This window comes from Zootermopsis nevadensis, unplaced genomic scaffold, assembly GCF_977971745.1.
Source record: "Zootermopsis nevadensis isolate Lab colony 2312 unplaced genomic scaffold, Znev_1.0 Znev_ptg000013l, whole genome shotgun sequence".
In the NCBI taxonomy this organism is placed as follows: Eukaryota; Metazoa; Arthropoda; class Insecta; order Blattodea; family Termopsidae; genus Zootermopsis; species Zootermopsis nevadensis.
The window spans coordinates 9,596,403-9,624,187 of NW_028259145.1; the positions used below are offsets into that span (position 1 = coordinate 9,596,403).

General features: G+C 37.3%; 1 protein-coding gene across 4 annotated transcripts in view; it reads right to left on the minus strand.

Annotated features, from left to right (window-relative positions):
- The window catches only part of LOC110834116 (zwei Ig domain protein zig-8-like), a 520,500-nt gene that overhangs the window by 317,193 nt on the left and 175,522 nt on the right, over positions 1 to 27,785 (minus strand). For all 4 annotated transcript variants that reach the window (XM_087348580.1, XM_087348582.1, XM_022072950.2 and 1 more), the window contains one exon: positions 9,372 to 9,540. In XM_087348580.1, the coding sequence (XP_087204706.1) occupies positions 9,372 to 9,441 (70 nt within the window). In that variant the 5' untranslated portion in view covers positions 9,442 to 9,540. The remainder of the gene's footprint in view (positions 1 to 9,371; positions 9,541 to 27,785) is intronic.

Below are 27,785 nucleotides of genomic sequence, written 5' to 3' on the forward strand. Positions count from 1 at the left end.
GAGGGTTTTACTGCGTCATCTAAGGATCTTACTGCGACGATCATAATACTAAAAGACCTCAATGAAGGCCCATAACATAAGGTACGATAATTTTATAGCCCCCACTGTTTATGTGAATAAGATTTCAACCTTTTTTGAAACGGACGGGCATAAATAACTACATACGGTATTAGATTTATTCTCCATTATGGATTGCATAGAGAGAGAGAACGTATTTTCCATTTTAAAAGGAAACGGGAGATGAGTATAAAAATATTCTGCATACGCTTTATAACTCTATAAATCTCAGCATAATTTTCGATTCTAACCGAAACTGAGTACACACTGCGCTAGATCCTCACTGCACGCGTAAATATATATAGGATCATATAAAAGCTCATCGTAGGATGAGGTTCTCTTATCCTAATAGGTAATATAAATGTCTGCTATGAAACTGGGACAAATGCGTCCTAAATATTGCTGATGCGCGCACTATTACAAACTTAATTTTACGGCTATAGCTCTCTATTAATGGATATTAGCCGCATCCCCAAATTTCGCCAAAACTAAAATACGTATACTTAGAAGTAACTGAGATTAAGAAGCGTAATTCTTATTCATGCTAATTTATTTGTTTATATGCATAATATTATGTACGTACTACACGTATCATGACCTGTGTTGAAAAAGAGGTTGAACTTATCACAAATATGCATATATAACTGTGACCATACTTTGTGTTCCCTTCATGGGTGAATTTAAATCTAAATATTATGGTTTAATGTTTTGTATCAATAAGCAACATAACTCGATAGACTCCTTTCCGGCAACAAGCCGTGTCAGTTCTGGACAAGAAACCAAAACTTTGCAAACCTTTTCCTCTATCATTATTAATGTAATCTACAATAAATTAAGAGAGCGTTCAATGAATTTTCGAAGTAAATGACGCTATTTTTGCGAAAAGTTACAAAATACATCTATTAGTGTCGCCATATATTGCCCATCAAGAGCCGAGGTAGGTAGCTCAGTCAGAACAATAACTGATTGGACGACCGTACTTCGAAAGAGACAGGGACCATAGTCTTTTTCATCCAGCCTGGGGCCCTGTTCAATGGGTCCCGGGGTCTCTTCCCGGGTGTGACGCTGACCTCCCACCCCCTTCTTGAGGCGAGGTCAAGAATGAGTAGAAGCTATAACACTCTCCACTCCCCCCCCCCCCCAATTCCTGCTTGGTGTGTAGGGGAATGTAGTTTACTTTCACTTTTTTATACCTGCCTCCCACCATACGCATGTAACAAATTTAGAATCTCTGAAAAGATTTTCATGAAGGAATATTATGGAATTTTAATATAATCTATCAATGCATTCCAACTGTGGTCAAAATCAAACGGCAATATCGGGCTCTGTGTGAAGAGATATATGCTATTCTGCTTGCAAGTTGCCAAATATCGCCAAAGATCTTCGTCACAAAAGTTGCTGAGAAGACGACACGTTTTCTGTAACAGCAGGATGAACGCTCAAGAACTGTGAAGCATTGTGTACATTTGCGAAGATGTTGAATTCTCTCAGCACGTATCTTGAAATGCTCAAGAGCACAACGAAGAGTTGACAGCCGTGGGCCTCATAAAACTACCCTCTCTTCTTCGAAAGGAAAGAGATGAACATGTACTCCACGGTATAATATTTCCAAACGTTCATTTGTATTAGCAATAACAGGTCATGCAATAGCCAGTGAGATAAGAATGATTTATTATTGTTTCCCCGCCGACATTCTAGGTTATCAGCTCGATAGCAAAGCAAGAATCACGCCCCAAAGTCGAATACTATTAATTATATCTCACAAGTTTATCAATACTTGTATATAGAGGAAGTATGAAATGTAGGATGGTGGCGAATTTAATTAACAAACAAATAAGTATGTTTATTAAATTCCAAAAACAATTAATTACACAAAGCGAAAAAACTAATCGGTCACATTAATCCAAATTATCTTACTTAAATTTCTGTGGGATCACGGAAAATTTAAATTAAGACTTCTCTACAATTATTCACTGCTTCGGTATGAATACAAAATAAAATGTCTGAAACACGAATTATACACGCAGAAATTAATAGATAAACCAGCCAATTAATTAAGCTTGGAATAATTCGCTGATAAATACTATAAAATTTCGCCTGTTTCTTTTTATTGTGAAATTTGGGTCTTTCCCTGGATATAAAAACACTTATTGAACGGTGGGACTTAAGAAAAAAAAGAAAAATTACAGAAGGATGGAACAGATGATAGTTACATTGACCACAGATGGAAATCGAGAAGCACGTGAAACATTTTAATACGAAACCACGAAGCGAGACGACCTGCATTGAGATTATGCATAAATTAAAAGATAATTATGTATTACGTTTCAAATAGATGTCTCTGATGGTGTGATTGCACTTAACTGGCTCAGGATAAGTATAAACCTACCAGGCTCTTGTGATAGCGGCACTCAACCTTCGGGTCCCAAATGAGGCAGAAAATTTGTTAACAAGCTCAGGGACTATTAGATGCCTCTCCTCTACGAAATTATGTACCTGACTAGGAACATGCATGTCAATATCAACATAACATCAATTGAAGAACAGAGACCTCTTTTATCCGTTTTCATCCATCTACAACAGCACAAGGATTATCCGTTTCAAAATTAATTGCTCAGTCTAATACCGTATAAGCTTTAACTATCATACCAGTATCAAACAGATTAAGAATATGAATGACGTGGCCTGTGAAGTTAGTAAAATTAGCAGTTGTTGATAACGCAAATACAAATTATTAATTATAAAATTGTATTAAAATTATGATAAATCAAACTATCACGCCACGAATTTTAATCGAGTTTCAATTTGTTATATATATAAACATATACACGCACGTAAGAACGCGCGCAGATAAGCAACAGCAAATGCCTCTATAGATTTTCTTTGTACTTTAGGCGTTGACATATTGAGGTTAAAACTGTTTCATTGCTTATAAAAAGCACACAGCAAATACCAGTTCCTTTCAAGTAAGAAAATAAAGCGATGTATTAAATTTTGTCTACTTTATGCAGTAAGATACGTGACAGTGAAATCCATATACGTTTACTCTACAGTAAATTCATAATACTACGTGTATTTCGATGTTCCTACCCATTCGTATTCATACCACCTCACTCGATTACCTCCCAAGCAGTTTCTGTATCCTGAAACGATGAATGGCACTTGAAAAAAGGTAAGGTACTATGTTCTTGGAGCACAAGTTAAATATTACTACTCAAGACTGGAGTTGCTTTCATAGGCGCAGTTCTGTGAAGAGGATACTGGAATTATGGTTCCAACGATCACAGAAGGGGACTCATCATCCCTTAAAATCCTTACAGTTAGAGACAAGTCATTTGAAAGAGACAACGTCACTACAAACTTCACATTTTAAAGAGGAATATTCTCGTTTATAAAGCCCACATGCAATCTGTTCACCACAATTTAACGTTATGAAGTTTCAAAGTAACATAACATGTAAAATACTTATCATGTTAATATCTTCAATCACAGTTATTTAGGTACGGCTATTATAATTTAATAAAATTACATTCTCCAAATCATTTTTTGATTCAAGTGTATGTTTGAGAAGTATTTCGTGTTTTGTAGTTTTCAGTTATCAAATTTTGTCTGATTTAATCGATCAAAACTAAAAAATATGACATCCCGAAATTGTTCTACAAACAATTTATACAAGTTTCATTTAAACAACGAAATCTTGGTGGCTATGCTGATTAGTAAAGTAAAATAAAAACTGGGGCCCTTCGATTGAGAAAAGCCTGAACCTTACGACATCTAAATGGCCGCAGATGCAGTAAACAAAATCCAAAACTATAGACACCAACAGACGAAGTCTTTTCTATTGTGTGCGTGTGCGTTTGTAAGATAGCCTCTTTAAAAGGCTACATTTTGGACTAAAGTGGTGAAAGATCTGAAGAATTTCAATTCATTCTTCCCCTTAATACTTCTAAATGGAAAAGAAATGAGACTATAAAAAAGCGTCGAAAAGAACGGAAAAAGAAATCGAATTCAACAGCCTAAGAAACGAAATGAAGAGAAGATCCTTTCAATGGTTTTATCAAACAATACCATTTATACTCTAAACTTAAGAAAAGCGTAGCTACAAAAAAACTCATTTCCAAGATAGCAAACTTCTATTTATTGTATTGCTTTATTCTACTTAGTTCCAAAATAGTGTTTTTATATTTATTGGACTGTATCCTATTTTAATGTAGGCATTAATAGTATTATGTTTTTCTTTTGCTTTAGAATGATCTTCGGTTAAACGTTAAAATCCAGATGTTAGCGTTGAGACAGTGAAGGTTTCCACTAAGATAACACATGAAGCAAACATGTTAAACTTCACATTTCACAAGCCATTCTCAATTTCAAAATTCGTTAATTACGAAGCTGTAACCTAACATGTCTTCACACTGCTACCTGGTTAAACGTACACAAATTCTCTACATTCTGCACCTACACTGCAGTGCATTTTATAAAGGCGTCGGAAGGACTCAGGTTCAAGTCCCGGCCCAAAGACCGGCTATCCTGACAGGTTCTTTGTGGTTTCCCTCAGTCCCTCCAGGAAAATGTCATTATAGTACCTTAAATTAGACCACGAACGTTTCCTTCCACATCTTTCCCAATGCATTATTCACCATCATCCTCTCACTCCAAGCTACACAGTCAAGAACTACTGAAAAACTATAGTTAAATAAAATATAAATAAATGAATATAAAGGCATAAAAGCGTGACTGATGATGATAAAACGAAAATTACGATGTACATTAATATTTCCATCAAAATCATGTAGTCACTAGTGTTTACATGGAATTCGCTTCAAAAACTTACTTAATATGTCGCGAAGAAATGCTTGTTTTATCAAATGCAATTTATTCAAATCAGTCCTCACTGAAATAAAAATTTACATTCTAAAAATATTACAGTATAATCTAATTACTACAATACTACACTGGACTATACTACACCGTAGTAGACCCAATAATACCACACTGCACTGCACTACACTACACTGCATCTAGGTGCTGCAAGCGGTCTTTTATCTTCAGGCTTTAAGACTAAAATTTTGTATATACTTCTCATCCTCCCCAAGAGTAATACAACCCCTGTTTTTATCACCCTACATCGTGAAAGGTGTAAATTATGAAGCAGCAATTTTTTGGTCTCCTGTTTTTCCTCTCTCTTGAGTCCGAATATTTCCTTCAGCAACCTATCTCCACACAACCTGAATCTGTGTTTTTCATTTTAACTGATGGATCTTAGTCTCGCACTTCGCAAAGTAACAAGTAACATTTCTGTTCCGTACATTTAAATTTTCACTTTTTAGACAGGGGGCTAGAAGGCAAGACATTTTGATTGAGTTTCAGAAATTATTCTCCGAATTTAACATGCTGCTAGCTGGCAAACTACAGGACATCAAACACATTATTAACACGTTCATACAATCACAAATTACAGCCAATATTACACAACAATGGCTAGAGTACGGGAGAATACGGGTTAGACACGCAGTTCAGATGTTGGTAGTTTAATCTACCGAGTTCGTAGAGAAAGCGCTCTCTTCGTTTAGTCCAGTGGGCCATGAAAGACGCTAAACTGCTTTCATTTATATCGGCATCAGCAGCAGCCATACGAGTGGAAGACTGGGGGATGCACAGAAGGTTACGTATATAGCCACTCAACCAGCAGAATAAAACCGAGGCAGAAAACATCGGATCAAGTTCTTGGCAAGAAATAAAGTTTAAACTTGTTCAGGCGTCTGTCTCCCTGCCCCGTCCTTCTCTTCTAAGGTCCTCGTTTACGGTTCGTATCTCTTTATATTCCACAAGTCTCAGCGCGTTCGGTTTGGTTCGTATCTTGACACAAAACAACGGAGACTAATGGTTACTCCATACAGAATAATTCGTGGACAGCCAAGTTTAAGAATGTCAAAATTATTTTGAAATTCATTGACAGTCATAATATTCATAATGAAATATTTGTAGAGATCGGAAAAGCAAAATCTGTACCTCTATTTGTTCTCGTTTGATTTCGATTTGGTTCAGACAAACATTGTTTAAGAATATGGCTGTCTTATGGGTTGTAGCACCGTGTAGGTCCTTGATGTATAATGAATTCTTCCCTTGGCTACCAGCCACCAGACGCGGCTGGTAGCACCAGAATAATTCATTATGCTTAGTCACCGTGAAAGCTTGAAATCATAAGTCCTTGATGGTTCCGTTATCAGGGTGATTCCCTGACCATAAAAGGAACATTGACTTCTGAGACGCTGCTAAGCTACTACCGGACTACAAGACGCTACAACCCAGGAGTCAGCCAACTTTGTCTTCATCACTGTGAGAACCTCAAATCCTACATCGTTTAATTGCATCAGTAATAAAGACTGAATTAGAATAATAAATCCATAATTCATTCAATTGTATGAAACGTATGTTTAATGAAATATCACGTGCAGCGAAATGAAATTAAAATAATCGTGTATATTCAAGACTATCTTGTCATTCGAATTTACAACAAGTTGGCGGGGCGGCCAAGACCACAAAAATTCAAGTCTGCCTCGTTAGCGCTAATATAGCCTGCTAGGTATCATCGTAGTTACGTGTCATCGAAAACAGGCGTAACAAGATTCTGATTCTCAGACATCCGAAGACGTAGCGCATTCATTACAAACCAGCTGCAATGGGGGACGCCGTGCTAAGTTCCTAAACATAACGCATTACGGACTCGTCAATTCTATCCGCCTGCATGTTTCGTCTCTGAAACAAAGAATAAGTTGTCTAAATCGTCGCTTGGGTATAGGCCTATTTTTAGTCCGTACCGGGCTGAATACGAAGCTCAAATTAAACGTACGTTGATATGTGGCTATAATAATTAGTACATGGCGTAAGTATTCTACATTTCATTAATAAAAACTTGCACAACTTCACTTACAAAAATTATTTGATTCAATTCCCGGTTGATAAAAAATCGGACGTACCGGGACGATACTCACTTGAGTTTGTATAGTGGTCTCAGAAAAAACCTTAAGAAACACAATAAAGATATGTAACTATCCTTTATATGAGCCGGGATAGCTCAGTCAGTATAGTGACTAGCTACGGGCTGGACGACCGGGGTTCGATCCCAGACGGGGGCAGAGGATTTTTCCTCTAGCCTCTGCGTCCAGACCGGCTCTGGAGCCCACCCAGCCTCCTCTACAATGGATACCGGGGTCTTTTCCCGGGGGTAAAGCCGGCCGGAGCGTGATGCTGACCACTCACCCCCCTCTAGTGCCGAGGTCAAGGAAGAGAGGAGCTATACCTCCACTCACCCCAAACGCCTACATGGCGTATAGTGGGACAAACTTTACTTTTACTTTAACTATCCTTTATTCGTATCAGCATCCAATACACCTCAGCGCTTACTCACTAACAGGCTAAATACGAATTAGTATGCAATAACACTTTAAACACGGCACAAAAGTTAACAGACAACCGGCTTATGTATATATGAGTACCCCACTAATGTTATATTCCGATAACATCAAAAGCTGACATTTCCGATGGGCTGACAGATTAAAGCGATGGCAATAGTGATTTTACGGAGCTCCAGGATATTAAATTAATTTATTTCATTTTCCGCTCCGTTTGATAATTTTCGTCTATGTAAGCTCAGAGCAGTTAAGCAACAAGTACCTTACTTCATGAGGCTTATGTTGAAACAAAATCAGAATGCTACCAAAACATAAACCCATCCACACGTATACGAAATACAGATTGCTTAAACTGATATTACATATGATTTGAATAGAACCGTAGACATCTTCGACTGAAAACTGTACAAGGAGAAAAATTCTGTTTGTTCATTCATCAAAGAAATTATTTTCTTCCGCACTTAAACGACTAGAATGACTAACGCTGTAACCACGAGTTCATGATCATTTTGCCTGCAAACACATTACACTTAATGCTGGATTTTTCCAATATACAAGAAATTACAATAATTGAACACTGTACAGTTTCGGAATAAAATATTACACACATATTTCACGCCTCTTTCATTAACTGCACTATGTTCGGTGCCATAATTTTAAAACTGCTTACAACAGTAAATTCTTGAAATCACATGTTTCGTCCACTGTGGATGTCACACAAGCAGTCACATTAACTTCAGTGTAACAGAGTAACTTACTGCACACATACAGAACTACAATTTTCCTGCTTATTATACATCGTCTCTTACCCTACAGTAAATATATAGATAAGGGGCAATAATATACTGTGGTATCCTGTTGTGGGGATTTATGCAAGTAAATATTCTAGTAATAATCGTATATCACTACCGTCGCATACAACTATATTATTAATCATCATCACACAAGATTACAAAAACCTTAGCACAATTTTTGGACCAATACCTTCATTCCCAAACACAAATATAGAGTATATTCAAGGGAGATCTGTAATCGTTCCATTAATATTGTTGTGACTGTGTAAATTACATGCAATTTTATTACGTAATTGGATTATACAATTTTCCACAATCTAGCTCTCACAAAATATTCGGCGTAGTTGTTTCTACATTCGCCTTTAAGCGGGAGGGCAATACCTACTCTGTTAGACTCCTTGGTCCAGCTAGTTTCAACCTCAGTTCAACGTTGAGGTTGGACTGGTTGCCTAAAGACGGAAGGCAAACCAACTTACGAAACGCTGTGGTTTTAATCAAAAGAAAATTAGTCGATGGTTAAGTCCGACAGAAGAATTACATCAGCAAGGAACGTTTCAACTGCACACAAAATTAATGTTTCTGATAATTTTACGCACTCAAGCCAGCTTTCTTAAAATTTCACTTACGGGTTCATTTACGGTGATGTGAACAGTATTTTAATACCCTGTCTGCTTAAACAGTAAGCACATCCATACGTAATACGCTCACATTTTCACTTATATTCGAATTTCTTAAGTTCCACACAACGGATGCAAATACAATGACTATAGTTTATCAGCACTCAACTACCGGTATGATACAAATGCATTAACTGCTGTGGTCACAAAATTTCATGCTTCAAGGTCAAATCAAAATATTACAGCCGTGCAACATGAACAGCAGACGTCACGTAAATGAACCCAGCTCAGAACTCGCCGCGTAGCGAAGCTAACAACGCCATGCTGTTGACTCAAAGCCGCGCGTTAAGAGCGGAGGGCTCCTTCCGTGACCTTGAAGCATGCAATTTGGTGACGTCTACAAAAGCCTCATAACACCGTGTCAATTTGTTCCTGCTTAACGTCTACTCTTCAAGCCGCTAGAGAGAAATTATTCAATTTTCTTCACTCACCTTGTCTGACGGCGCAGTGGACCTGGAGTAGGACGCAGCCAATGAAAATCAGCCACGTGGTCCTCGTCATCGCGTCACATCACGGCCTACTCTCGTTTGTCACATGTAGGTTCTGGTTCCCGATTCTCACACGTCTCATTGTGAGAAGCTGGACGGAGGACCACAGGCTCTGTGAATCCAAAATTAATATATTTCATTAAGCATTCTTCACACAGTCGATAGTTGAGGCGGTAAGGTGCTTTGAGAACTTCTCTTCATCGTCCGGTAACTAAGTGCGTATCACTGTGCCGCCTACGAGCCGTGAAATGGAAAATTACATAGAGTACGCTGGAGGAAGTGCATGGTTGGATAACATCTGAAATTACAAGTGAAATATTCTCGGTTAACTCCTAGTTTAGCACGTACCTACACTATTTCATATTATACAAACAATGTTCCCTGTCGTACGCTGTGCGTTAGAATTCTGATTATAATCGTAGTTTATAAAATTTACGATGGGTGAAACAGGTTCTGTGTGTACTTTCAGGCGTTGATTTATCGTTTGGGTATAACTAGTCGGATAAGGTAAACTGAAGATTCAAGGAGAAATCTCAAGTTTTCAGATGTGCTCGGGAGACATCTTGGTGGCCCTGTTACCATTCTTCCTCTAATAAGCAAACTACTTCTGTATTAACCTCCGTATTGACTGAAAAAATGTAAGGTAGATGTCTGAAATGTATGTCATGATTTTATAGGGTTTACAACTAGAAATTCAGACAGTAATTAATGACAGGTATTTGGACGGCTTATATTTTTAAATGATTGGGGATTTTGAACTACTACATTCTGATCTGTGAACAAAGTCAGCAGTTCCAACGATAACAAAAACAGGAGAGGCAAAAATTAGGTTTTTGCCATTTGACCGGCAACGGCTCATATTTAGGGCCAACCGTTTTTTTAGAACACGTCGTTTGTAATACACACAAATTTAAAGCACTAACTGCAGTTGTAGTGCATTTTACGACTAAGAAACAAATTTAATGTAAATTAATTTGTCAGTTCCAGTTCTATGGCAGAAAAATTATGCTGCATTAATTTTGAATGTCGCGTGTTTTACAACAAAGTAAGCATTTTTAATTATATTTTCTCAATGTCGTCCAAATATTCCCAAGTTTCGTGCTTCTGAGAGAATAAATCTGTTACAATATAACCAAACCCATTTAAGTGTAAAATATTCACCATTATTTGCAGTTAACACAAATTCCAAATACAAATGACCGACATTTTAATCATGAGGACGATGGAACAAGTTTTAGTGAGATCAAGTTTCAACACCAACGTCAAGTCATAAAATAATAGAAAAACATACATCGTGAATTTATGTGCAGTATATTTGACGACGTCTTTTCAGTAGCTCACACTACGAAACTTCCATTGAGAGCATAATAGTGAATAACGAATTGAAAAGGATGCGAAAGGAAGTGGCAGGAGCGTAATTTAAGATACAGTCCCTGAATTTGCATAGAGGGACAGAGGAAAACCACGAAAAACTTCCATCATGACAGCCGGTCTTTGGGCCGACATTTACGAAACAAGAGTGCTAACCACTCGATCACGTCGTTCGTTTCAGAACTTTAAAACATATTCTCCATAAACGAAAAACAAATACAACCAAAACAACAATAAAATATCAACGTACAACAATAACAACTCTGGATCATGTACCCAAACGTTATCAGCACTGAAAATTCAACACAAAGAAAACAAGACAAAGAAACTTAACATAAAAAAATATATATATACAGATTTATAGTATGAAAACGGATATTAGGATTAACAAATAGTAATCTCTAGCTGCAACTGATACATAAGACTTGTCTCATATTTCGCACAAATTATAAATTAAATTACATATAAGAGATAAACCAACAAGGTATTCATTATGTCCCTAAATCATGAAATGTTAAATATACATAACTGGTAATTGGAATACTCGAATTGGTTATGCAGGATGGATTTCTTTCTGTCTGACCGCCGAGCCCCGACCCGCAGAGCTGCTTCACGGATATCAGTCGGCGAAAGTAAGTCTAATTTGCGTGCACTCATCGTACATCAAACACCGATCTTTTCGTAACAAAGAGACGGTTCATGAATAAGAGTTGGATTTTTTGCATTCTAATACCCACTGTTCTGTGAATTCGCCACTCTCCGTAAGAGAAGCCAGATCACATTACGGAAGAAACTGCGAATTAACTTCTACATGAAAATATTGCTTGGATTCTCAGTGTGAATATGCATTATATATAGCCATTTATTCTTATTTGGAAACTACTTTTAATTGTAACGTCATGCAATAATACTTCACATTTTCGTGATGTCTTGCACGCAACTATAAAAACCCTTCTGCAAAATCCACCATAATAAACCGAAATTTTCTTTCACTAACATCAGAACATTCATGCTCTTGGTTTCTTCTCTTGGCCTTTGTATGTAAACACTCTGAGCTACCATCGACCCAAGAAGCATCTTTAGATAAATTTCAATCAAAAGAGGGAGATGAAGTTATAGAACATCCTACTTTACTTTTTTGTAATTCTCATAATACTCTATAAAGCATTCAAGCACATATACCCTCATCTTTCAAAGTCTGCAAAGACCAATGATACTTCATATCCCTTCTGTATAAATGACAATTTTATTTATCCCTTCCGTTCGATTATCTTATTGCCATTTACAAGTCGTTACTGAACTGCTCCTGTCGTAAACTTCTTCTCATCTTTATTTTTAAGAATCTGACTGCTTCATTTATTTCGGGTAAGGAGGTGTATATTATGAATCTCATGAAGATTACTTTTAAAACATATTCACAAAAATGTAATATCTGCAAGTAACCGTTCCAAATGCCATACGTTCACACAAGATTGAAAAGTGATAGATTTATGATTGATTGGTTGGAAGATCGTTTATAACATTGTACTGACACATTCACCGCGGTTCATTAAACAAGACCTACTGTGGTTCATTTATAACTATATAAGATTATAACAAAAATATTTTCCATAAAATATACCCGTCCATCGCTTCCGTTTTGCCTACCTGCATGGTACTTGCTAGGATAACGTAAGACACAACGCTAACCATAATAGCGTCACATCAATACAACAATTTTTTATTTGTTAGAACATACACGACAGCTTTATAAAGAATGATGAAAATGTACATCACTTTCTAAGAGAAAAGCACCCGCCATTTTTAACGTGTTTTGTGCTATTTTGCGAGCTGTTTCTAGGTCAGTTTTTTCTGTTCGACACTGCTTCACTTCTTCGGTTATTATAATTAACTCCTTTCAAAAATCTCATAGATAGTAGTCTAGCAAGGTTTGGTCTGGAGATCTCCATGGCCAAGACCAATTCCAAAAATGCGTGCTGTGTTCTCAATATGGTCTCTGCCTTATCACGCTGAAACCAGTACTTCCTTTAATTTTCCTCCAACAGAGAAATAAACTGAGTCACTAGATTCTGACACCGTTCTACTTTGTCTTCCCAAAAACAACGTTCCCACAATTAGCGTTCGAGACTCTGCAAGCCACACGCCAACCCTCAATGAACGCAGAGGACATGCTTCACGAACAGCACCACATTGTATGCGAAGTAATATTTTATATATAAAAAGCACGTTCCACTCGTGTGACCAGACCGTCAAAGCAGGACAGAGCGACACAAACAGACGCGGACAACTTGAGCGGGATTCAAACCCACGATCCCAGTGCCGAAGTAAACAAGGCTCACAACTTAGACCGTGCGGCCACTGTGACCACACCTTTTAAAATCATTATGAATTATTAAGCAAATCAAGCCCATAAACAACAAATCAAAAATTCCCATATACGAGGCGCGTCCCAAAAGTAAGTTTCCCACTCGTCCCACAGCTAGCAAACCTTATATTGAGCGAAGCTACTGTGCGTACGTGATAGAGCAATGACGTAGCATGGCGCATGCATTAACGGTACTTCCCGCTTTCTCACAGTAGCATCGTTGCAGCTGTTGAAGATGGAGGTTCTTATTCCAGCTCCCGCCGACTGTGAAGTGCGGTCAGTGATAACGCTAGGCCGCACACGGCTCGACGGACAGCAAGTCTCCTGCAGGAGTTCAGCTGGGAGGTGTTTAATCATCCACCCTACAGCCCGGACCTCGCTCCCAGTGATTTCCATCTTTTCCTACACCTCAAGAAATTCCTGTCCGGTCAGCGTCAGCGTTTTGAGAATGACAGAGAGGCGGAGATGGTTGTCACACAGTGGTTCCAATCCCAGGCGGCAGACTTCTACGACACAGGTATTCAAAAGTTGGTCCCACGGTATGACAAATATCTCAATTCCGGTGGCGAATATGTTGAAAAATAGCTGGACACTTGCTGTATCTGTTGCAATAAATATTTCCATGAAATTGTGTTTTGTTTCTGTAAACGGCCCCAGGGAAACTTACTTTAAGGACGAGCCTCGTATAACGAATCCATAAACATAATAGGTCTTTAGAAACTATGGTTTTGTATTAAATTAAGAAGTGAAACAGAAACATCAGACATTTTGTTACATGTGATCTAAGCTGTTGTAGTTCGGACAGTCGTGCGAAGTTAATTTGCAGCTGCGTCCTTTATGGTGTATCACGAAATGTTTAAATAAACTGTATTAAACCCACCTCAGTCTAACCTGTGTACAAACTACTGTTCTTGCAGACTCTTTGCTTTACGCATAAGAGGACGATTACTTGTGTTCAGTGCTCTTTTAGAAAAAGTCGGGGTCCGTTTGGAATTAGGGAACGGGGAACAATAAGTGCATGAAAATATGCCTATGCATCATAGTTCCTTGTTTTATGTGATATAATATCGAGGTTGGCTTCTATCTGCAAGAGGTTCCGCACAGATTGGATGCTTTTGCTTAATGTTCGAGGCGCTTAAGCAATTTTACAAAAGGAAACTCCCTACCCATTCTTTTCTATCAAGAATAAAAGTTGAAAGAGATCACAGAATATCGTTTTGGAAGCTGTTATATGTATGAATGCACATATTCTGCGAAGAATGTTCACCAGGAAACAGCAGTAAAAGCTGGCAATAGAGTATCTAAGGTTAAAAGGTTTTCTGTTAGTACAGACCTTCTCAAATAAAATCGTTTAATTTCAGCATGAAAAAGGAATCGATATTTTAAATAACATAATTCACCATTTAGTTTCGAGAGATTATAAACTTTTTCTTGCTCAAATATGTCAACATTCCCTTTATTAGCGCTGCATCTGCCATACATATTTGTAAATTGAGTTTTCTGTATAGGCCTATACGTAACACATGAACTTGCCTCAATTGACATTTCTAATGAAAATAATACTACAGTACGTGGGGCTCTAGTTTTGTGTGTGTGTGCCTTTCGTAAACCACATACAACTAAGACACATCAAATTCTGCAATTAATATTCTGTTGAGGTTTCTACGTTGTGCTGTTAACAACTTACTGACATAAATAAATATTTGTTTCAATCGGTTCAAGTTGGAAACAAGTCACAGTGAAATCATAGTTAAATGCTATAAGATTGTATATTGATTCGTGTCTTATTTTACGACTCTGTTTCAACTGTATGGCTTATATAGCGTTTAAATTAATAATGTGTTATGTCCTGTTTTAAGTTAATCATTTCATAATTTGACTGGAAAAACTTACTACAATCACAAAAATTTGTCAACAATCTACTTCATTCAGCTCACCACGCACCCTCGTGACCACAGACAACATTACTGGAAATTTTCACTCACTAGTAGGTAGCACGGAAATCAAGAAAGCAAGGAGCAGTCTGCTTCAGAAGCTGAAAGCATGCTCAGCTAGCTAGTAAAGAAATGCCCTGCTTTCTTAGAACCCGAAGGCTCATTGTGTGTTCACAGAAGAGCCCGCCACCCGTCCTTATCTTGAGCCAACACTACAATTAATAATAATATTAATATGTGTAGGTTAATAATACTACTAATAATAGATACATTCCCCGAAGTATATAGCGGTATTGGGAGCAGTGTGGACATTTAACTAAAAACTACATAAATAACTCCATGGAGCAGAGTCCTCGAAAACCCAGTACGATGCAAAACTAGTCAATATATTTCCTGCTTTAAGTGCGAAACCAGGTGTCATTTTTCGTAACATGCTGGAGTTTTACATTGGGGAGTTACCCCATGACCCAACTCCAGAGAAGGAGGGAAAAAACTGTCAGCTGTCTGTGACTGCTTATTCAATACACTCACAGCTACCACCCATGTCTGGAGGCCTTCACCAACAGCGGCCTGACGACGCGCCATGAAATTATAACACTGTGTTTACTTTAACAAATTAAACTAAATTTTCTCCTTATTTTTGGCCGACTTTTTCGAAGTACTGAGTTCGTACTTAGGAGGGGTTCATACACGCAGCCAGAAAGATTATCAAGCAAATAATATAAGACTTGTTACTAATATGTTTGTTGTGTGAGTAATTAAAGCACATATTATCATCATTCTACAAAGAGTTGCAAACTGCATACATTTTCATGATAGGATTTGTCAAGGTTATAAATGACAATGTCAGATACGATTTTCATTTACCTGTCAAAACGGTGCTACAGCAAAGCAGGTACAAAAGCAATTGTACCACAGAGAATTTTCAACCAAATACTTTCAAAAGTGACTCGGTTATCGGCCCAACGAAAGAATGAAAATATGAGAACCAAGAAAAATATAGATGTATCCGTCAAACTCCTGGCCTAATGCTTAAAACAGTCAAACAAGCAATTTTATTGGACTGTACTCATAAAGTAAGCATATGTTATCTCTGTATTTTTGTAACACTTATTTAGAAAGATATAAAACATGCAATGTGCTTTTACTTTTAAATTAATACGTTGTTTTTTTAAATGTAGTTGATAAAATAATTCAGTCAATATTGGCTGATTGCTGGGAATAAAATTCAGAGAAAATTGGGCAATCCTAGAAAAACTGTGTTTTAATATGTCTCATAATAAAATCACAAACGCGAACATATGGTATACCTGCAAATCTTCTTACAGACAAATGCAATGGCAAAACGTAGAAAACTCACCATAAATATCCATCATCCCATTCTGAAGTTATACTTTGTAACGTGTTTCAAATATACAATATACATTAATAGTTTCATTATAGAACTTATTTATACTGACACTTGAACTTATTTATACTGACATTTGAATAGTTTTAGAGAATATTTTTCAAGACGGTGTAAATTTGTACACAGGGCGATTTTTAACGTTACTTGAATGTTTAAGTAAAAGTAGTTGCTGAATTAATAAATATTTATTTCTGTGAGTTCTCTCTGTGTCGATTATTGCTACAATGTTTGCCGTTCACACAAAACAATATCTGTAACTTTAATCGGTCGGAATTATAAATTATGCCATGACAAATGCTAAACTCAACTTTCTATAAGACCGTTCAATTCTCTGCAGAGGCTGTGAAGGCGGAGACCAAGTATGGACAAATCAGACTCAAAGAGTTAACACGAAATTGATTTCTGTCCTATTTTAAAAATTCAGAACGACAATTTTAGTACAAAACTAAAACGATATTAAAGGCATGCTTTGAAGAAATTACTACACAATCGTTAGACAAAAACCTTTGTCATTTTTCACAAAATCGCCTATAATTTCAATACATGTTCAACAGATCCCAAGATAACCGCTTGAATCATAATACTTGGATTTTTTGACTTTAAGCCATTCTTGCACCCCTTCTCATCAAAGCACGTAATGTATGCAGTTTCACTAAAGAAGAATGTTCAGATGTCGCAGTTGCGCTGATCGATCCATTTCTTAACCTCAACACCTCTAGACCTCCGAGAAAGCACATCATTAAAAAAATTCTTACGTAGATACATTGTTGTCTTGACAATGACCAGTTTCCTTATTCCCGTATTGTCTTCTGATGACGCATATTGTAAGTTCTGAATACGTTAGATTTTTTATTTTCATCCTTCTTGAGGTCTTTAGGAAACTGCCAGCTGCTGAACAATGCCTACTGAAGCTTGCAGTTAATGAGAATATGCAACAGTGAGTTAAGTGTTAATGAGAACGGTGCCTGAACAACGTAAGTTGAACACAGAAACTTTACTTACCCGACTATTTCTTTCAAAACTGTAGCAGGGAATGGGGACACGTAAGACACAATGCAGCGTGGATATGGAGAGTCATGTATATGATATCGTAATTATCATACAATGAATTCCTACAGGCATACCTACGTTCTAAATATACTCTTACATGTCAGTTTCGAATACATAAGAAGATTTAGTTAGTTTAGTCGAATTAAATTTAATTAAACTGATTTAAAATTAATCATTACTTTCATCCACTAAAGAATGCTAAATTCATATACTTACTGAAGATACTTAGGCGACCCGTTCTTCAGTGCCTTGAGCATCTGCGAGTCCAAACTTTTCGTTGGCTTTGATCTATTAGACAGTTGGTAAGACTCCTTCAACTAGTCATTATCCCATCTCAAGTCCTCTAACTGTACTCAGGACAGCACAACACAGAAAGACGCAGACAAACATCCATGCCTTGAGTCGGATTCGAACCCACGGTCCCTGTGACCAAGCGGCACAAGGCCCACGCCTCAGACCACGCGGCCACTGTGACGGCACCAAAGTCATATACGAAAATAAATTGGCTATGTACAAAACTAATGTCCTACGTGACCTTGAAACTTAAATTTTATAAAGATCGCTGTCTTCTGGGTTGTAGCGCAATGTACTCTGGTATAAGTTTTCCATCGTTTCAGAGGTCCTTCCTGCCTCCATCATCAAAGCCTGGTTAAACGACCATATTGTCCAATAACCCAGAAGAAACACATCTTCGTACTCACCACCGTGAGATTCTCAAATCCTACTTAAAAATTACAACTCTAAAAGTTTTGACACAGGATCTGCATTCCAGGGGATCAGTGATGATTCGTAATTTAATTTGGCAAACAACATGTTCTGTGAAGTGACATAAAATTAAAAAATTATTCTTAAATGCAAAACCCTTCATTAAAAACTGCTGTCTAATGCTATGACATTTTTATTCTTTCTTGAAGTGAAAGCAATTATAGAGTACAAGGACCCAGAGACAAGCAAAAACAAGACAAATTTTCCAACTTTCTCTTTCATATTTTCCAGAGTGAAATGATGGGTCCTCTGTTCTTAATTTGCATCTTGTTTGCAATTCTCGTCTTAACTCAACCACTGAACAAACCACGTAACTAACACGTGGTTACGCTCCTACGTGTAATTTGTCAGACTTATACCGTCGACACCACCCTCAATCTCTCTTTTCTTACGTCACCCATACCACCCCTTCTAGAAACTGAATTATAACTCGTGTAGCTCCCTCTCCCTTCGTGTCACAGGATGGTAACTGCTATTCCTTGTACAATTTTACTGCATACGATCTATAGAAGTATTCAAGACGAGACTTTAGATGAAAAGCCAATATTGGACCTGCATTCTATATAAAATTAAAAGACAAACACAGACCTAACTTCGTATAAACGTGATGCAATGTTTCCACAGAACAACTCTGTGAAGGTTATGCAGCATCCTACCCAAGTTACTAATCATGAGCGTGGATGAGAATGATTTAGTGAATGGAATTTGCAACGTTAAACTAACATAACCTAAAAGCACAAACACAAACATGAAAGGAGAACCACTTAGAAGTTCAGATGAGTTGAAAGATAAGGAGATGCAGTTCTAAGAGAGTCGCCAAACAAACATTCCATCTAAGAAACAAGGACTGGCTAAACTCCATAGTCTCCCGGGATTGATCGAGATAATTTTATGAGTTTTGGTACACTAAGCCACTAACCCGATTGCGTGACATATCTAGGAAGTACAATAACGTTACTCTCCGCGTTGTCTCTGTGGCCTCGTCAGTTATGATACAAGTTAGTTACCTGCTAAATAATATACTGCACGATTCGGGAACAGTAGTTGAAACTGCTTGGTATATTTCTACAAACGAGGTCGCGGACATAAAGTGTTATGACTCAATAAGCCAAATATACAAAATATTAAAGAAAAAAACAGCAAGTACTTCGCTTCGGTGATGTAATTACTTTTTGTAATAAAATTAATCTAAAACTGGATTGACGTTTGTTGTGATTCTCCCTTCTGTATCTATGGGTTAAAATATTTCGTTATGAAACTAATTAATATAAAACAATCTTTATTAGTTTTGGCTCAATCAGGTATTGTACGGGTTTCAATTCAGACACAAATATATAATACAGCTATCCAATATCCTGATAATAATCCCAGTGCTTGAGTACAATAGATAAAGAAATATTCCTAGGAGCGCGATGAAACAAACGAGGCTGATAACCCGTCACCACAGACAATATCTGTTACCCTGCTAGTTTCCTACCACTTAACCAATCTAAATTGTAAAAGTTATTTCACAATTTACGGTCATAAAATCGTTTATTGCTGATGGACATTCTCTGACAAAGTGAGTTAAAAATTTGTGACCTGTGAATTTTAGCAGAAGGAAAAATTTGACAACGAACACTCCGGTTCGGTAAGAAATGTGGCAAACCTTCGACTAAATCAGTAAACAATCATAGAGACAACAAATAATGTAAAAACACACATACTCTGTCTCTGTCTATCTCTCTCTCTATATATATTATTATATTATATATTTTTTATTATATAAGGTTCATCACCGTGTTCATAAAAGCCCGCCACCAGACTCTGTCCTGAGCTAGCTGAATCCAGTTTGCTCCATGAATTCCTATCCCGTAAGGTCCATCTCAACGTTATCATCCCACCTATGCCTAGGTCTTCACAGCGGTCTCCTCCCTTCAGGACAATATAAATAAGAGATTTAAAATGTTCAAACCTGTTACCGGTATTTATTTATAATTTTTAAGTTTCTGTTTAAAATACTTGCGTAAATCACACAATAAAACAGCTGTTTATGTAAATACTAATTTCGCGTTTCGAAACCTAATGGAGCGCAGATAACATCAGATTAGTAAAAGTAATGAAATTACGCATTTAGATTAAAAATGACGGATTTTCTTTGGCGACGATATTACTGGCAGTAATTTTATCCAAGATCCATCGTACTGTTCGTGTCTCTGTCCTAACCAGCAACATGGCAAAGTCAAAATGGAAATCCTAACTGCTGTGTGCACCACTGGTTTATACAAAATTGTTGCGTTTTCATGCGCAGCATATCAGCATCTATTCGATTAAAAGGTTAATCTTATCTCTCATAACATAAACCTTTCTCAGATTATGGGGACCATAAAACCTTAACCCGACACTGAATTCTAAATGATCTGACGAGAAGTCCCATGAACACATACCGCACTAAAAGGAATTAAGAACGTCCGTTAAATTTTAACGATAATGATCATCATAACAGGGGCTTCGAAATAAATAGGTGGACTGCATGGAAGAAAAAACACATAGCATAATACAGTAACGTGGGTATAAAATGTCTCGCATGAAAGAACTGGAAAATGAACCTAGGTCTTCTCCGCTAGAATTTTGCACATTATCACTTCCAGTAATGTTGCAATCTGTGACCTGTGCACGACCAGAAACCATCAATTATCCTTTCTGCTCAGTTACAGTATCGGTTAACCTGTGTTGCAACCAGATCATTCAAATTCATTATATGAAAAGTATAGGATGACTGAAAAGTCACGCAATCCATTCCTGATACTTTATATTTGTCAAAAAATAAAATACACTGAAAACAGAAAACAAAAACATTGATACGTAGGATTTGAGGTTTCCAAGGCCGCAAGCACGCAGGTAGCTGTCTTCTGGGTTGTAGCGCCGTGTTCTGGTAGAAGTTTACAAACGTTTCAGAGGTCCTTTCAGCCTCCAGCATCAGGGCGATGAGTCGCATCAAGGTCCTCTGAAACGCCAGTAATGTTCTACCATAATGCACGGCGCAACAACCCAGAAGACAGACATCTTCAATAACAATGCTACATTAAGAGTTGGATATATCCACTGAGGTTAGCGATGCATGCATTTACAGGCATACCTCGGAGATATGCGGGTTCGGTTCCAGACCACCGCAATAAAGTGAATTTCGCAATAAAGCGAGTCACACGAATTCTTTGGTTTTCCAGTGCATATAAAAGTTATGTTTACACTATACTGCAGTCTATTAAGTGTGCAATAGCATCATGTCTAAAAAAACAATGCGAAAACATTGTGAGAATTACCAAAATGTGACACAGAGACCCAAAGTGAGCACATGCTGTTGGAAAAATGAAGCCGATAGACTTGCTCGACGCAGGGTTGCCACAAACCTTCAATTTTGTAAAAAAACGCAATATCTGCGAAGTGAAATAAAATTAGGTATTCCTGTACTCTTTTCCTCATGGCTGATTCAAGATAGTGAAACGATTCTGCATCACGGAAAGTGCTCAATAGTCTGGAGATATTGTCCATTTATATAGCACAGGAGGAATGGGAAATATATCCCTAAATTAATTCTGGCAAGTAACCTGACCAGGGTATAGTCACTCAGATGTTGTGCGTTTAATAATACACTAGAATTGTATTAAACTGCAACCATCAATAATTATTTTAATGTGGGTTGTCTGACTTTTATATTACTCTATACGTAAATGCAACACAATAGGCCTTTATTCATTAAATGAAAACCATAGGTCAGTTCAAATCCAATCTATTTCAGTAAATAAATATACTACTTAGTTACACGTCTCCTCGAACGACATTTCCCTAGTCATGTCACCCAATTGCCGGGGATTTCCCCACGTTCTGAGAACAAGCACATAAAGTAAATTTAATCTGAGGTTGTAACATTTTTTTGGGACTGGCTGGAGCACCAGATGTGCCAGTAGGGCTGTGCCTCACTATCGATTTCCATGAGCACTGGCCCGGTTAACAGTGTAATGACCCTTAGCCGCATCCTTCGTGGTTACCGATAAGGAATTTGATTATTCATCTTCTCATTCGTAAAATATATGCAGTATTACTAAGGTTATTACGGCAATGAAAGATCTTGTCGGGAAGTTGCACCTTACAGAAGCCAATTTCTAAGAACAGAATTATTAAATACTTTTGCAAAAATATATACAGATAACGTATTTCAACCGCTGACAAGTTCTTATTAAAATTTTGTATATTATAGCATTTGATGTAATTACTATTGTTACATAGGAGAAATAAGAAGAAGAGAAAGACTATTGTTAATCTTCTCAACTCGAAACAGATATAACGTCTACCAATAACTATTAAATTATTAGTCACTAAACGATCATTTTGACTGGATAGGATATTCGGCACTTCGCCGGAATACGTCACACGGAAATCAAGGAAAATCTTCGACAAGTAGATCCATGCTTGTCGCCGTGAGAATTTGAAACCTGATCAAGAAATTTTATAATTTCCAGGTGACTTTACCTACAGTATGCCAACAGTTTAGGTCCCTAGATACTGGCATCTCAAAGCGGATGCTTGGGATGAATCCCGGATAGCGTCGAGCGAGTTTCATGATGGCCGAGGTGAAAACAAACCAAGTTGTTCTTCGAGTTCTTCGTTATGTCTCTGTTAATGATAGCTACACCATTGTTCCATACTTACCACTGCCCTACGAGATGTGCGGCACCCCGTAAGGTACATGAGTTTAACTTAAATAAAGTCAATAACGATAAGATGGTAGGGGACATTCAGAAATCATATGTAATTTGCGAAATGGATACATTGGAATTGAAAACCATTTTGAAAAGCGTCCTCTTGAAATACCGAGATGCAGAGGAGGGTAAAAATCCTAAAATAGATCTTGAAGGTAAGCTATGTGTGTGAAGATGTGGACTCGACTAAAATGGCGGAGACTAAGATTCACAGGTGGATTTTGTGATGACAGTGACAAATATTTGATTTCAGTAACAAATTAATCTGCTGATAAGTGGATTACTACACCACAAGAAAGACCCTACATGCACCAAGGAAGGTAGACGTAAAAGAAACATGGCTCAGCAGCGCGAAATGACGCAGAACTGAGGAAAAAGTAACACATGCTGTCAATTCAAACTGCGGCAGACATTTTGTCAAAATCTTTCACACCATAATAAAAATTCCAATCTCTCTGCTCGTAGAAATATAATTGATTTTCACATATATTGAGTTTTCTGCTATTCTAAATATTACAATTCGTTAAATCTGATGGATTATTTCATGAATGTCTTTTGACCTTGAATTAATAACTATATTATAAATGTATCAGGCATACTTTGCACCGATCTTGAACACCGAAACGACGAATTTCTAGAGCCTTTATGTTTAAATTAATGGCAGCTGTTTCGTCTAATCCGACGACAAAATAGGAAAATAGGTTTATATTCAGAGATCAGAAAGGCATTTTCATTTCGTTATAGAAGCATACCAACATTTCCATTAAACTATTTTCTACTTTGAACCTTTAGTTCTGTGTTATATACAGGGCTGTGAAGTCGGTACTAAAATCTCCGACTCCTTCATAAAAGCCCAATATGTATTAATAAGGGTAAACCTACTTAAATGGTAAATGGTACCATAACAGATTTAATTACCACCACGTGAATCATCAGGCTACTTTTTAGACTTCTAAACTATATTTAAATATAAGTCTAATGATTATTGCAGAAATCGGTTGATTTGTAGACAGTTTGTAGTTTAGCAATACAGTACTTACTGCTCAAACAAACTTAGAATAAATTCATTACAGTGGCAACTAACAATGGGCAGGTCCATTTAAAACCTCTTGGAAATGGCCTAAGTAAGCATGTGTAGAGGAGTCGGAGTCAAGACAAACAATCTAATAAGACAGAGTTCAAACCCCGCATAAGTCACGATTGGAAAAGTGTACTCTTTGGAGAGAATTGACAACCGAAAGTGTGTCTCGGTAATCCTGATGCCTAGATAACCTAACCTGAGATGACACAAACAAAAGGTCTCCAACTCGAAGAAGGCAAAGTCATGAATAATAATAAGAGAAGAATAACTCTTAAGAATAGAAAAATAATGTCTCAGAATAATAGAAATAACAATGTAATGTCAGGAATAATATTATGTACTTAATCTTGCGCAACAATTACCTTTTGGTCAAGCAGGTTACCTGCATCCTAGAAAAAGAGCGACACACGGAAACGGACGGGGTCATTAGGTGTTCATCGTACACGCCAGAGCGCTGAAGACACCTAAAAGTGAGTTATAAAATTCTGACTTCACTTCTCGCAAAAATACGTTTCATAATAAAATGGTGCCAAGAGAAAGTAGACGGTATCTGAGTAAAAAAAATCTTCAGAGTTACAAGTCTAAAAGGCCACATTTCTTATGATGTATACGCTTACTTCCAACCTTATTTATATAGCAAAGTTATGCGTGGAACACATGCCATCTGGAACATTAATATTAAGCGTCTCGACAATGCACCAGTTTCCGTTTCTCGCTTCTGTACACTTGGTTCCAGGTTTTCTGACGCACAGCGTGACGCCGTAGACTCCTTTTATGAATAGATCTCGCACCCTTAAACTAGGGTATTAAAAATTATCACCTGTGAAACATGCAACGGCATTTACGATTTCAGCGTCTTAAGAAATTCAGGGAAACTGCATATCCTCCTGCAGTACTGCTATATGAAGAATTGAAGGGAAGTTCAAAGGAACGCTTGGAGCTTAAGAGCTTCGTTAGTAGGAGAGCAATAAAGCTTAGTTGAAAACACTGCACTGTACTCTGCAGACAAGGAAACAAAAGGTATTCACACTATGCATTAAATCTGGTATTAAACGTAACGTCTATTATCCATCACAGAACACAGGAATATAAATGAAGCAAGCATATAAAGGTATCCATAAATATAATTCTCAGTTACATACTGTAAGTATAAGGACCGTGTTTTATTTCTAAAATCAAGCCAAAAAGTGCCTATAAGCATATGGTCGTATTTGGTCTGTTACCGAAATATGGTATCAATGCATATCCAGAATTCTTGGTGTCACAGGGCTCCGTTATGTATTCAGACAATCGGACAGAATTTCTTGCAAATTTTGTAATCATTACAACGCTTTTAGCAAGAAGGAGAAGCAAACAGCCCTGGCAAAAGAAACACTCCTAGCAGAGGTAATGACCTTAAAGATTTGATTAACTCTAAATGTAGAGACGTTTAAGTATCCTAGGGTAATAGTCTTACTAGCAATTACCATAGTTAAATAATTGGCAATCAGCTTCAACGTCGATCAAAAGGCCTTTGCAAAATATAATGCAATTAAACTTAAACGACGAAATTAATCGCATTAATTACTAGTAAAAGCAGAAAAGTCCGAGCTCGCTGTAATCAAAAAATGTCGCACACATAAATGTGCAAAAGTATCCCAGACCGGTTAACGTTATTACAACTTTGTAATAAATTGCTAGATAATTGGACTAAGCTATTTATGGTGTTGCAGGTAGATAGCTCACTTGTGAGCAATTCTCTTCACGAAGAAGGCAATGTTGCGTGGTTGTTCGGGTTAGTCGGATTTAATTCTGCCAGATGGCACTAACACAACGGCTCCCTGTTGGGCCATGTTTCACTGCGCAACTTCACACACAGTTGTCTGTTTAATACAAATTTCCACTTCATCGAGCAAAGTTCAAACACTTTTCTTGTGGGTAGTCTAAATAATTAGACCCCAGTTTCAGTTTATGATTAATTGAGCCGTAAGTCACTTAGCAACGCTGTATGAACTGAGATTACAGCGTCAACTGCATCAATAACAAAGGCTGACCAATACAGATATGTTGGAATTAGTGAGGCGGAAAATTACTGGAACAGTGGAAAACACTACCGGACACACGTGATGTTAGTGCTTCTGGTATAGGCCTACGTTCTAAAAAGGTGTTATTTAAAATCACAAATACCGCTTTCAGTCAATTGAACACGGGAGTAGAGCCAACTGTGGAAAATAATATTCCTTAGGCGTGACAGTTTTTTTGCATAAAATAGAAGAATGGAAACGCTCGTGGTTTACTGTCCTATTGTTCAAGAGGAGAGATTGAGAAAGATTCTGAGAAAAGTCCGGTTGTGAAAGAGAACGCATTCGTTATTTTCTTTATCATTATGTCAACTCAGGTTGGATGATGCAGAATAGGTTCCCTTCGAATGCCATAAAGCAAGCATGACAGAACGACTATACGGCAAAGCCAAGCGAATCTACTCTTTGAGAAAATAAAAATACAAAGATTCCAAATATTCAACAGATATTCTGTTTCCCAAAACTCAGCTGTCATTTTTAACCTATTAATAATGTTCCATTACTAAATTTACATAGAGCTGAAAAGTGGATTTTCAAGTTATAAAACGGCATCTTTATAATTTCCTGACCTGCAAACAGGAATAAATAAGACCTACACTATCAATGGTGAAAGAGACATCTATCACAATACCATACCCGACCGGATATATGCAAGATTCGCTTGAGTATGTTTCTGCATCGAGAAACATACATCTGGCCAAGAACAGCTAGAGAAACTTTTAGTTTCAAAGCATGTGCTAACTCGAGCATACTATTTTATTCTTCTAAGTGAAAGTACGAAACTATTCTTTTAAAATTAGCATACAATAGGCCTAAGGAAAAGTCTTTATTAACATCAGTTCATTAACCAATAAAATATCTGAGTACTAATCTCTGTGTGACGTTCAGTAATGTGCTAGTTTGTTACGATGAGGGTACTTCAGCACCTCGCCCAACTCCCAAGACAAGACTACCCCTTGTCGGATATCCGCAACATATATTCAATAAATTCTCAGTTACTCTCCACATATAAAGGCTGTCGTAGGAGAACGGGTAATGGAGTGGTGACAATGGACATACTTAAACAATATAATAATATGAACAATTAGAATATTCCATATCGTACAATCTTGTATACGTCACTATTTGGTACATAATTCAGTGCACCCTCATCGCAGATTACTGAGATTACTGCAAACAGTTGACGAAAAATAACTCAGAGCTTGAACTACTTTACAGTAAGATAGAAAGGAGAATGGAAAAGGAGAACAAGATGGCGTGTATTATTCGACTAGTGGATCCAAACGTGTCCGTGCTTTCGTATACATCATACATCCCTTCAATAAAATTCATTACCTCTCACTCATATGGTGAAAATTGTAGTCATCGGTGGCAGGTAATCTAGTTCAAGAGGCAGTCAGATATGCAATCTGACGTACCGCGGTACAACACGGCTTTCAAATGGTAGCAACAAAGTTTACAAATCTCCTTCCACCCAGTGGCGGTTCACCGATTTACCAGACTTCTTTAATAATACCCGGATCGTTATCTTCTAGTTCGGATAAAATACACGTTTTGTTTCCAGTCGAATCATAAACCATGAAT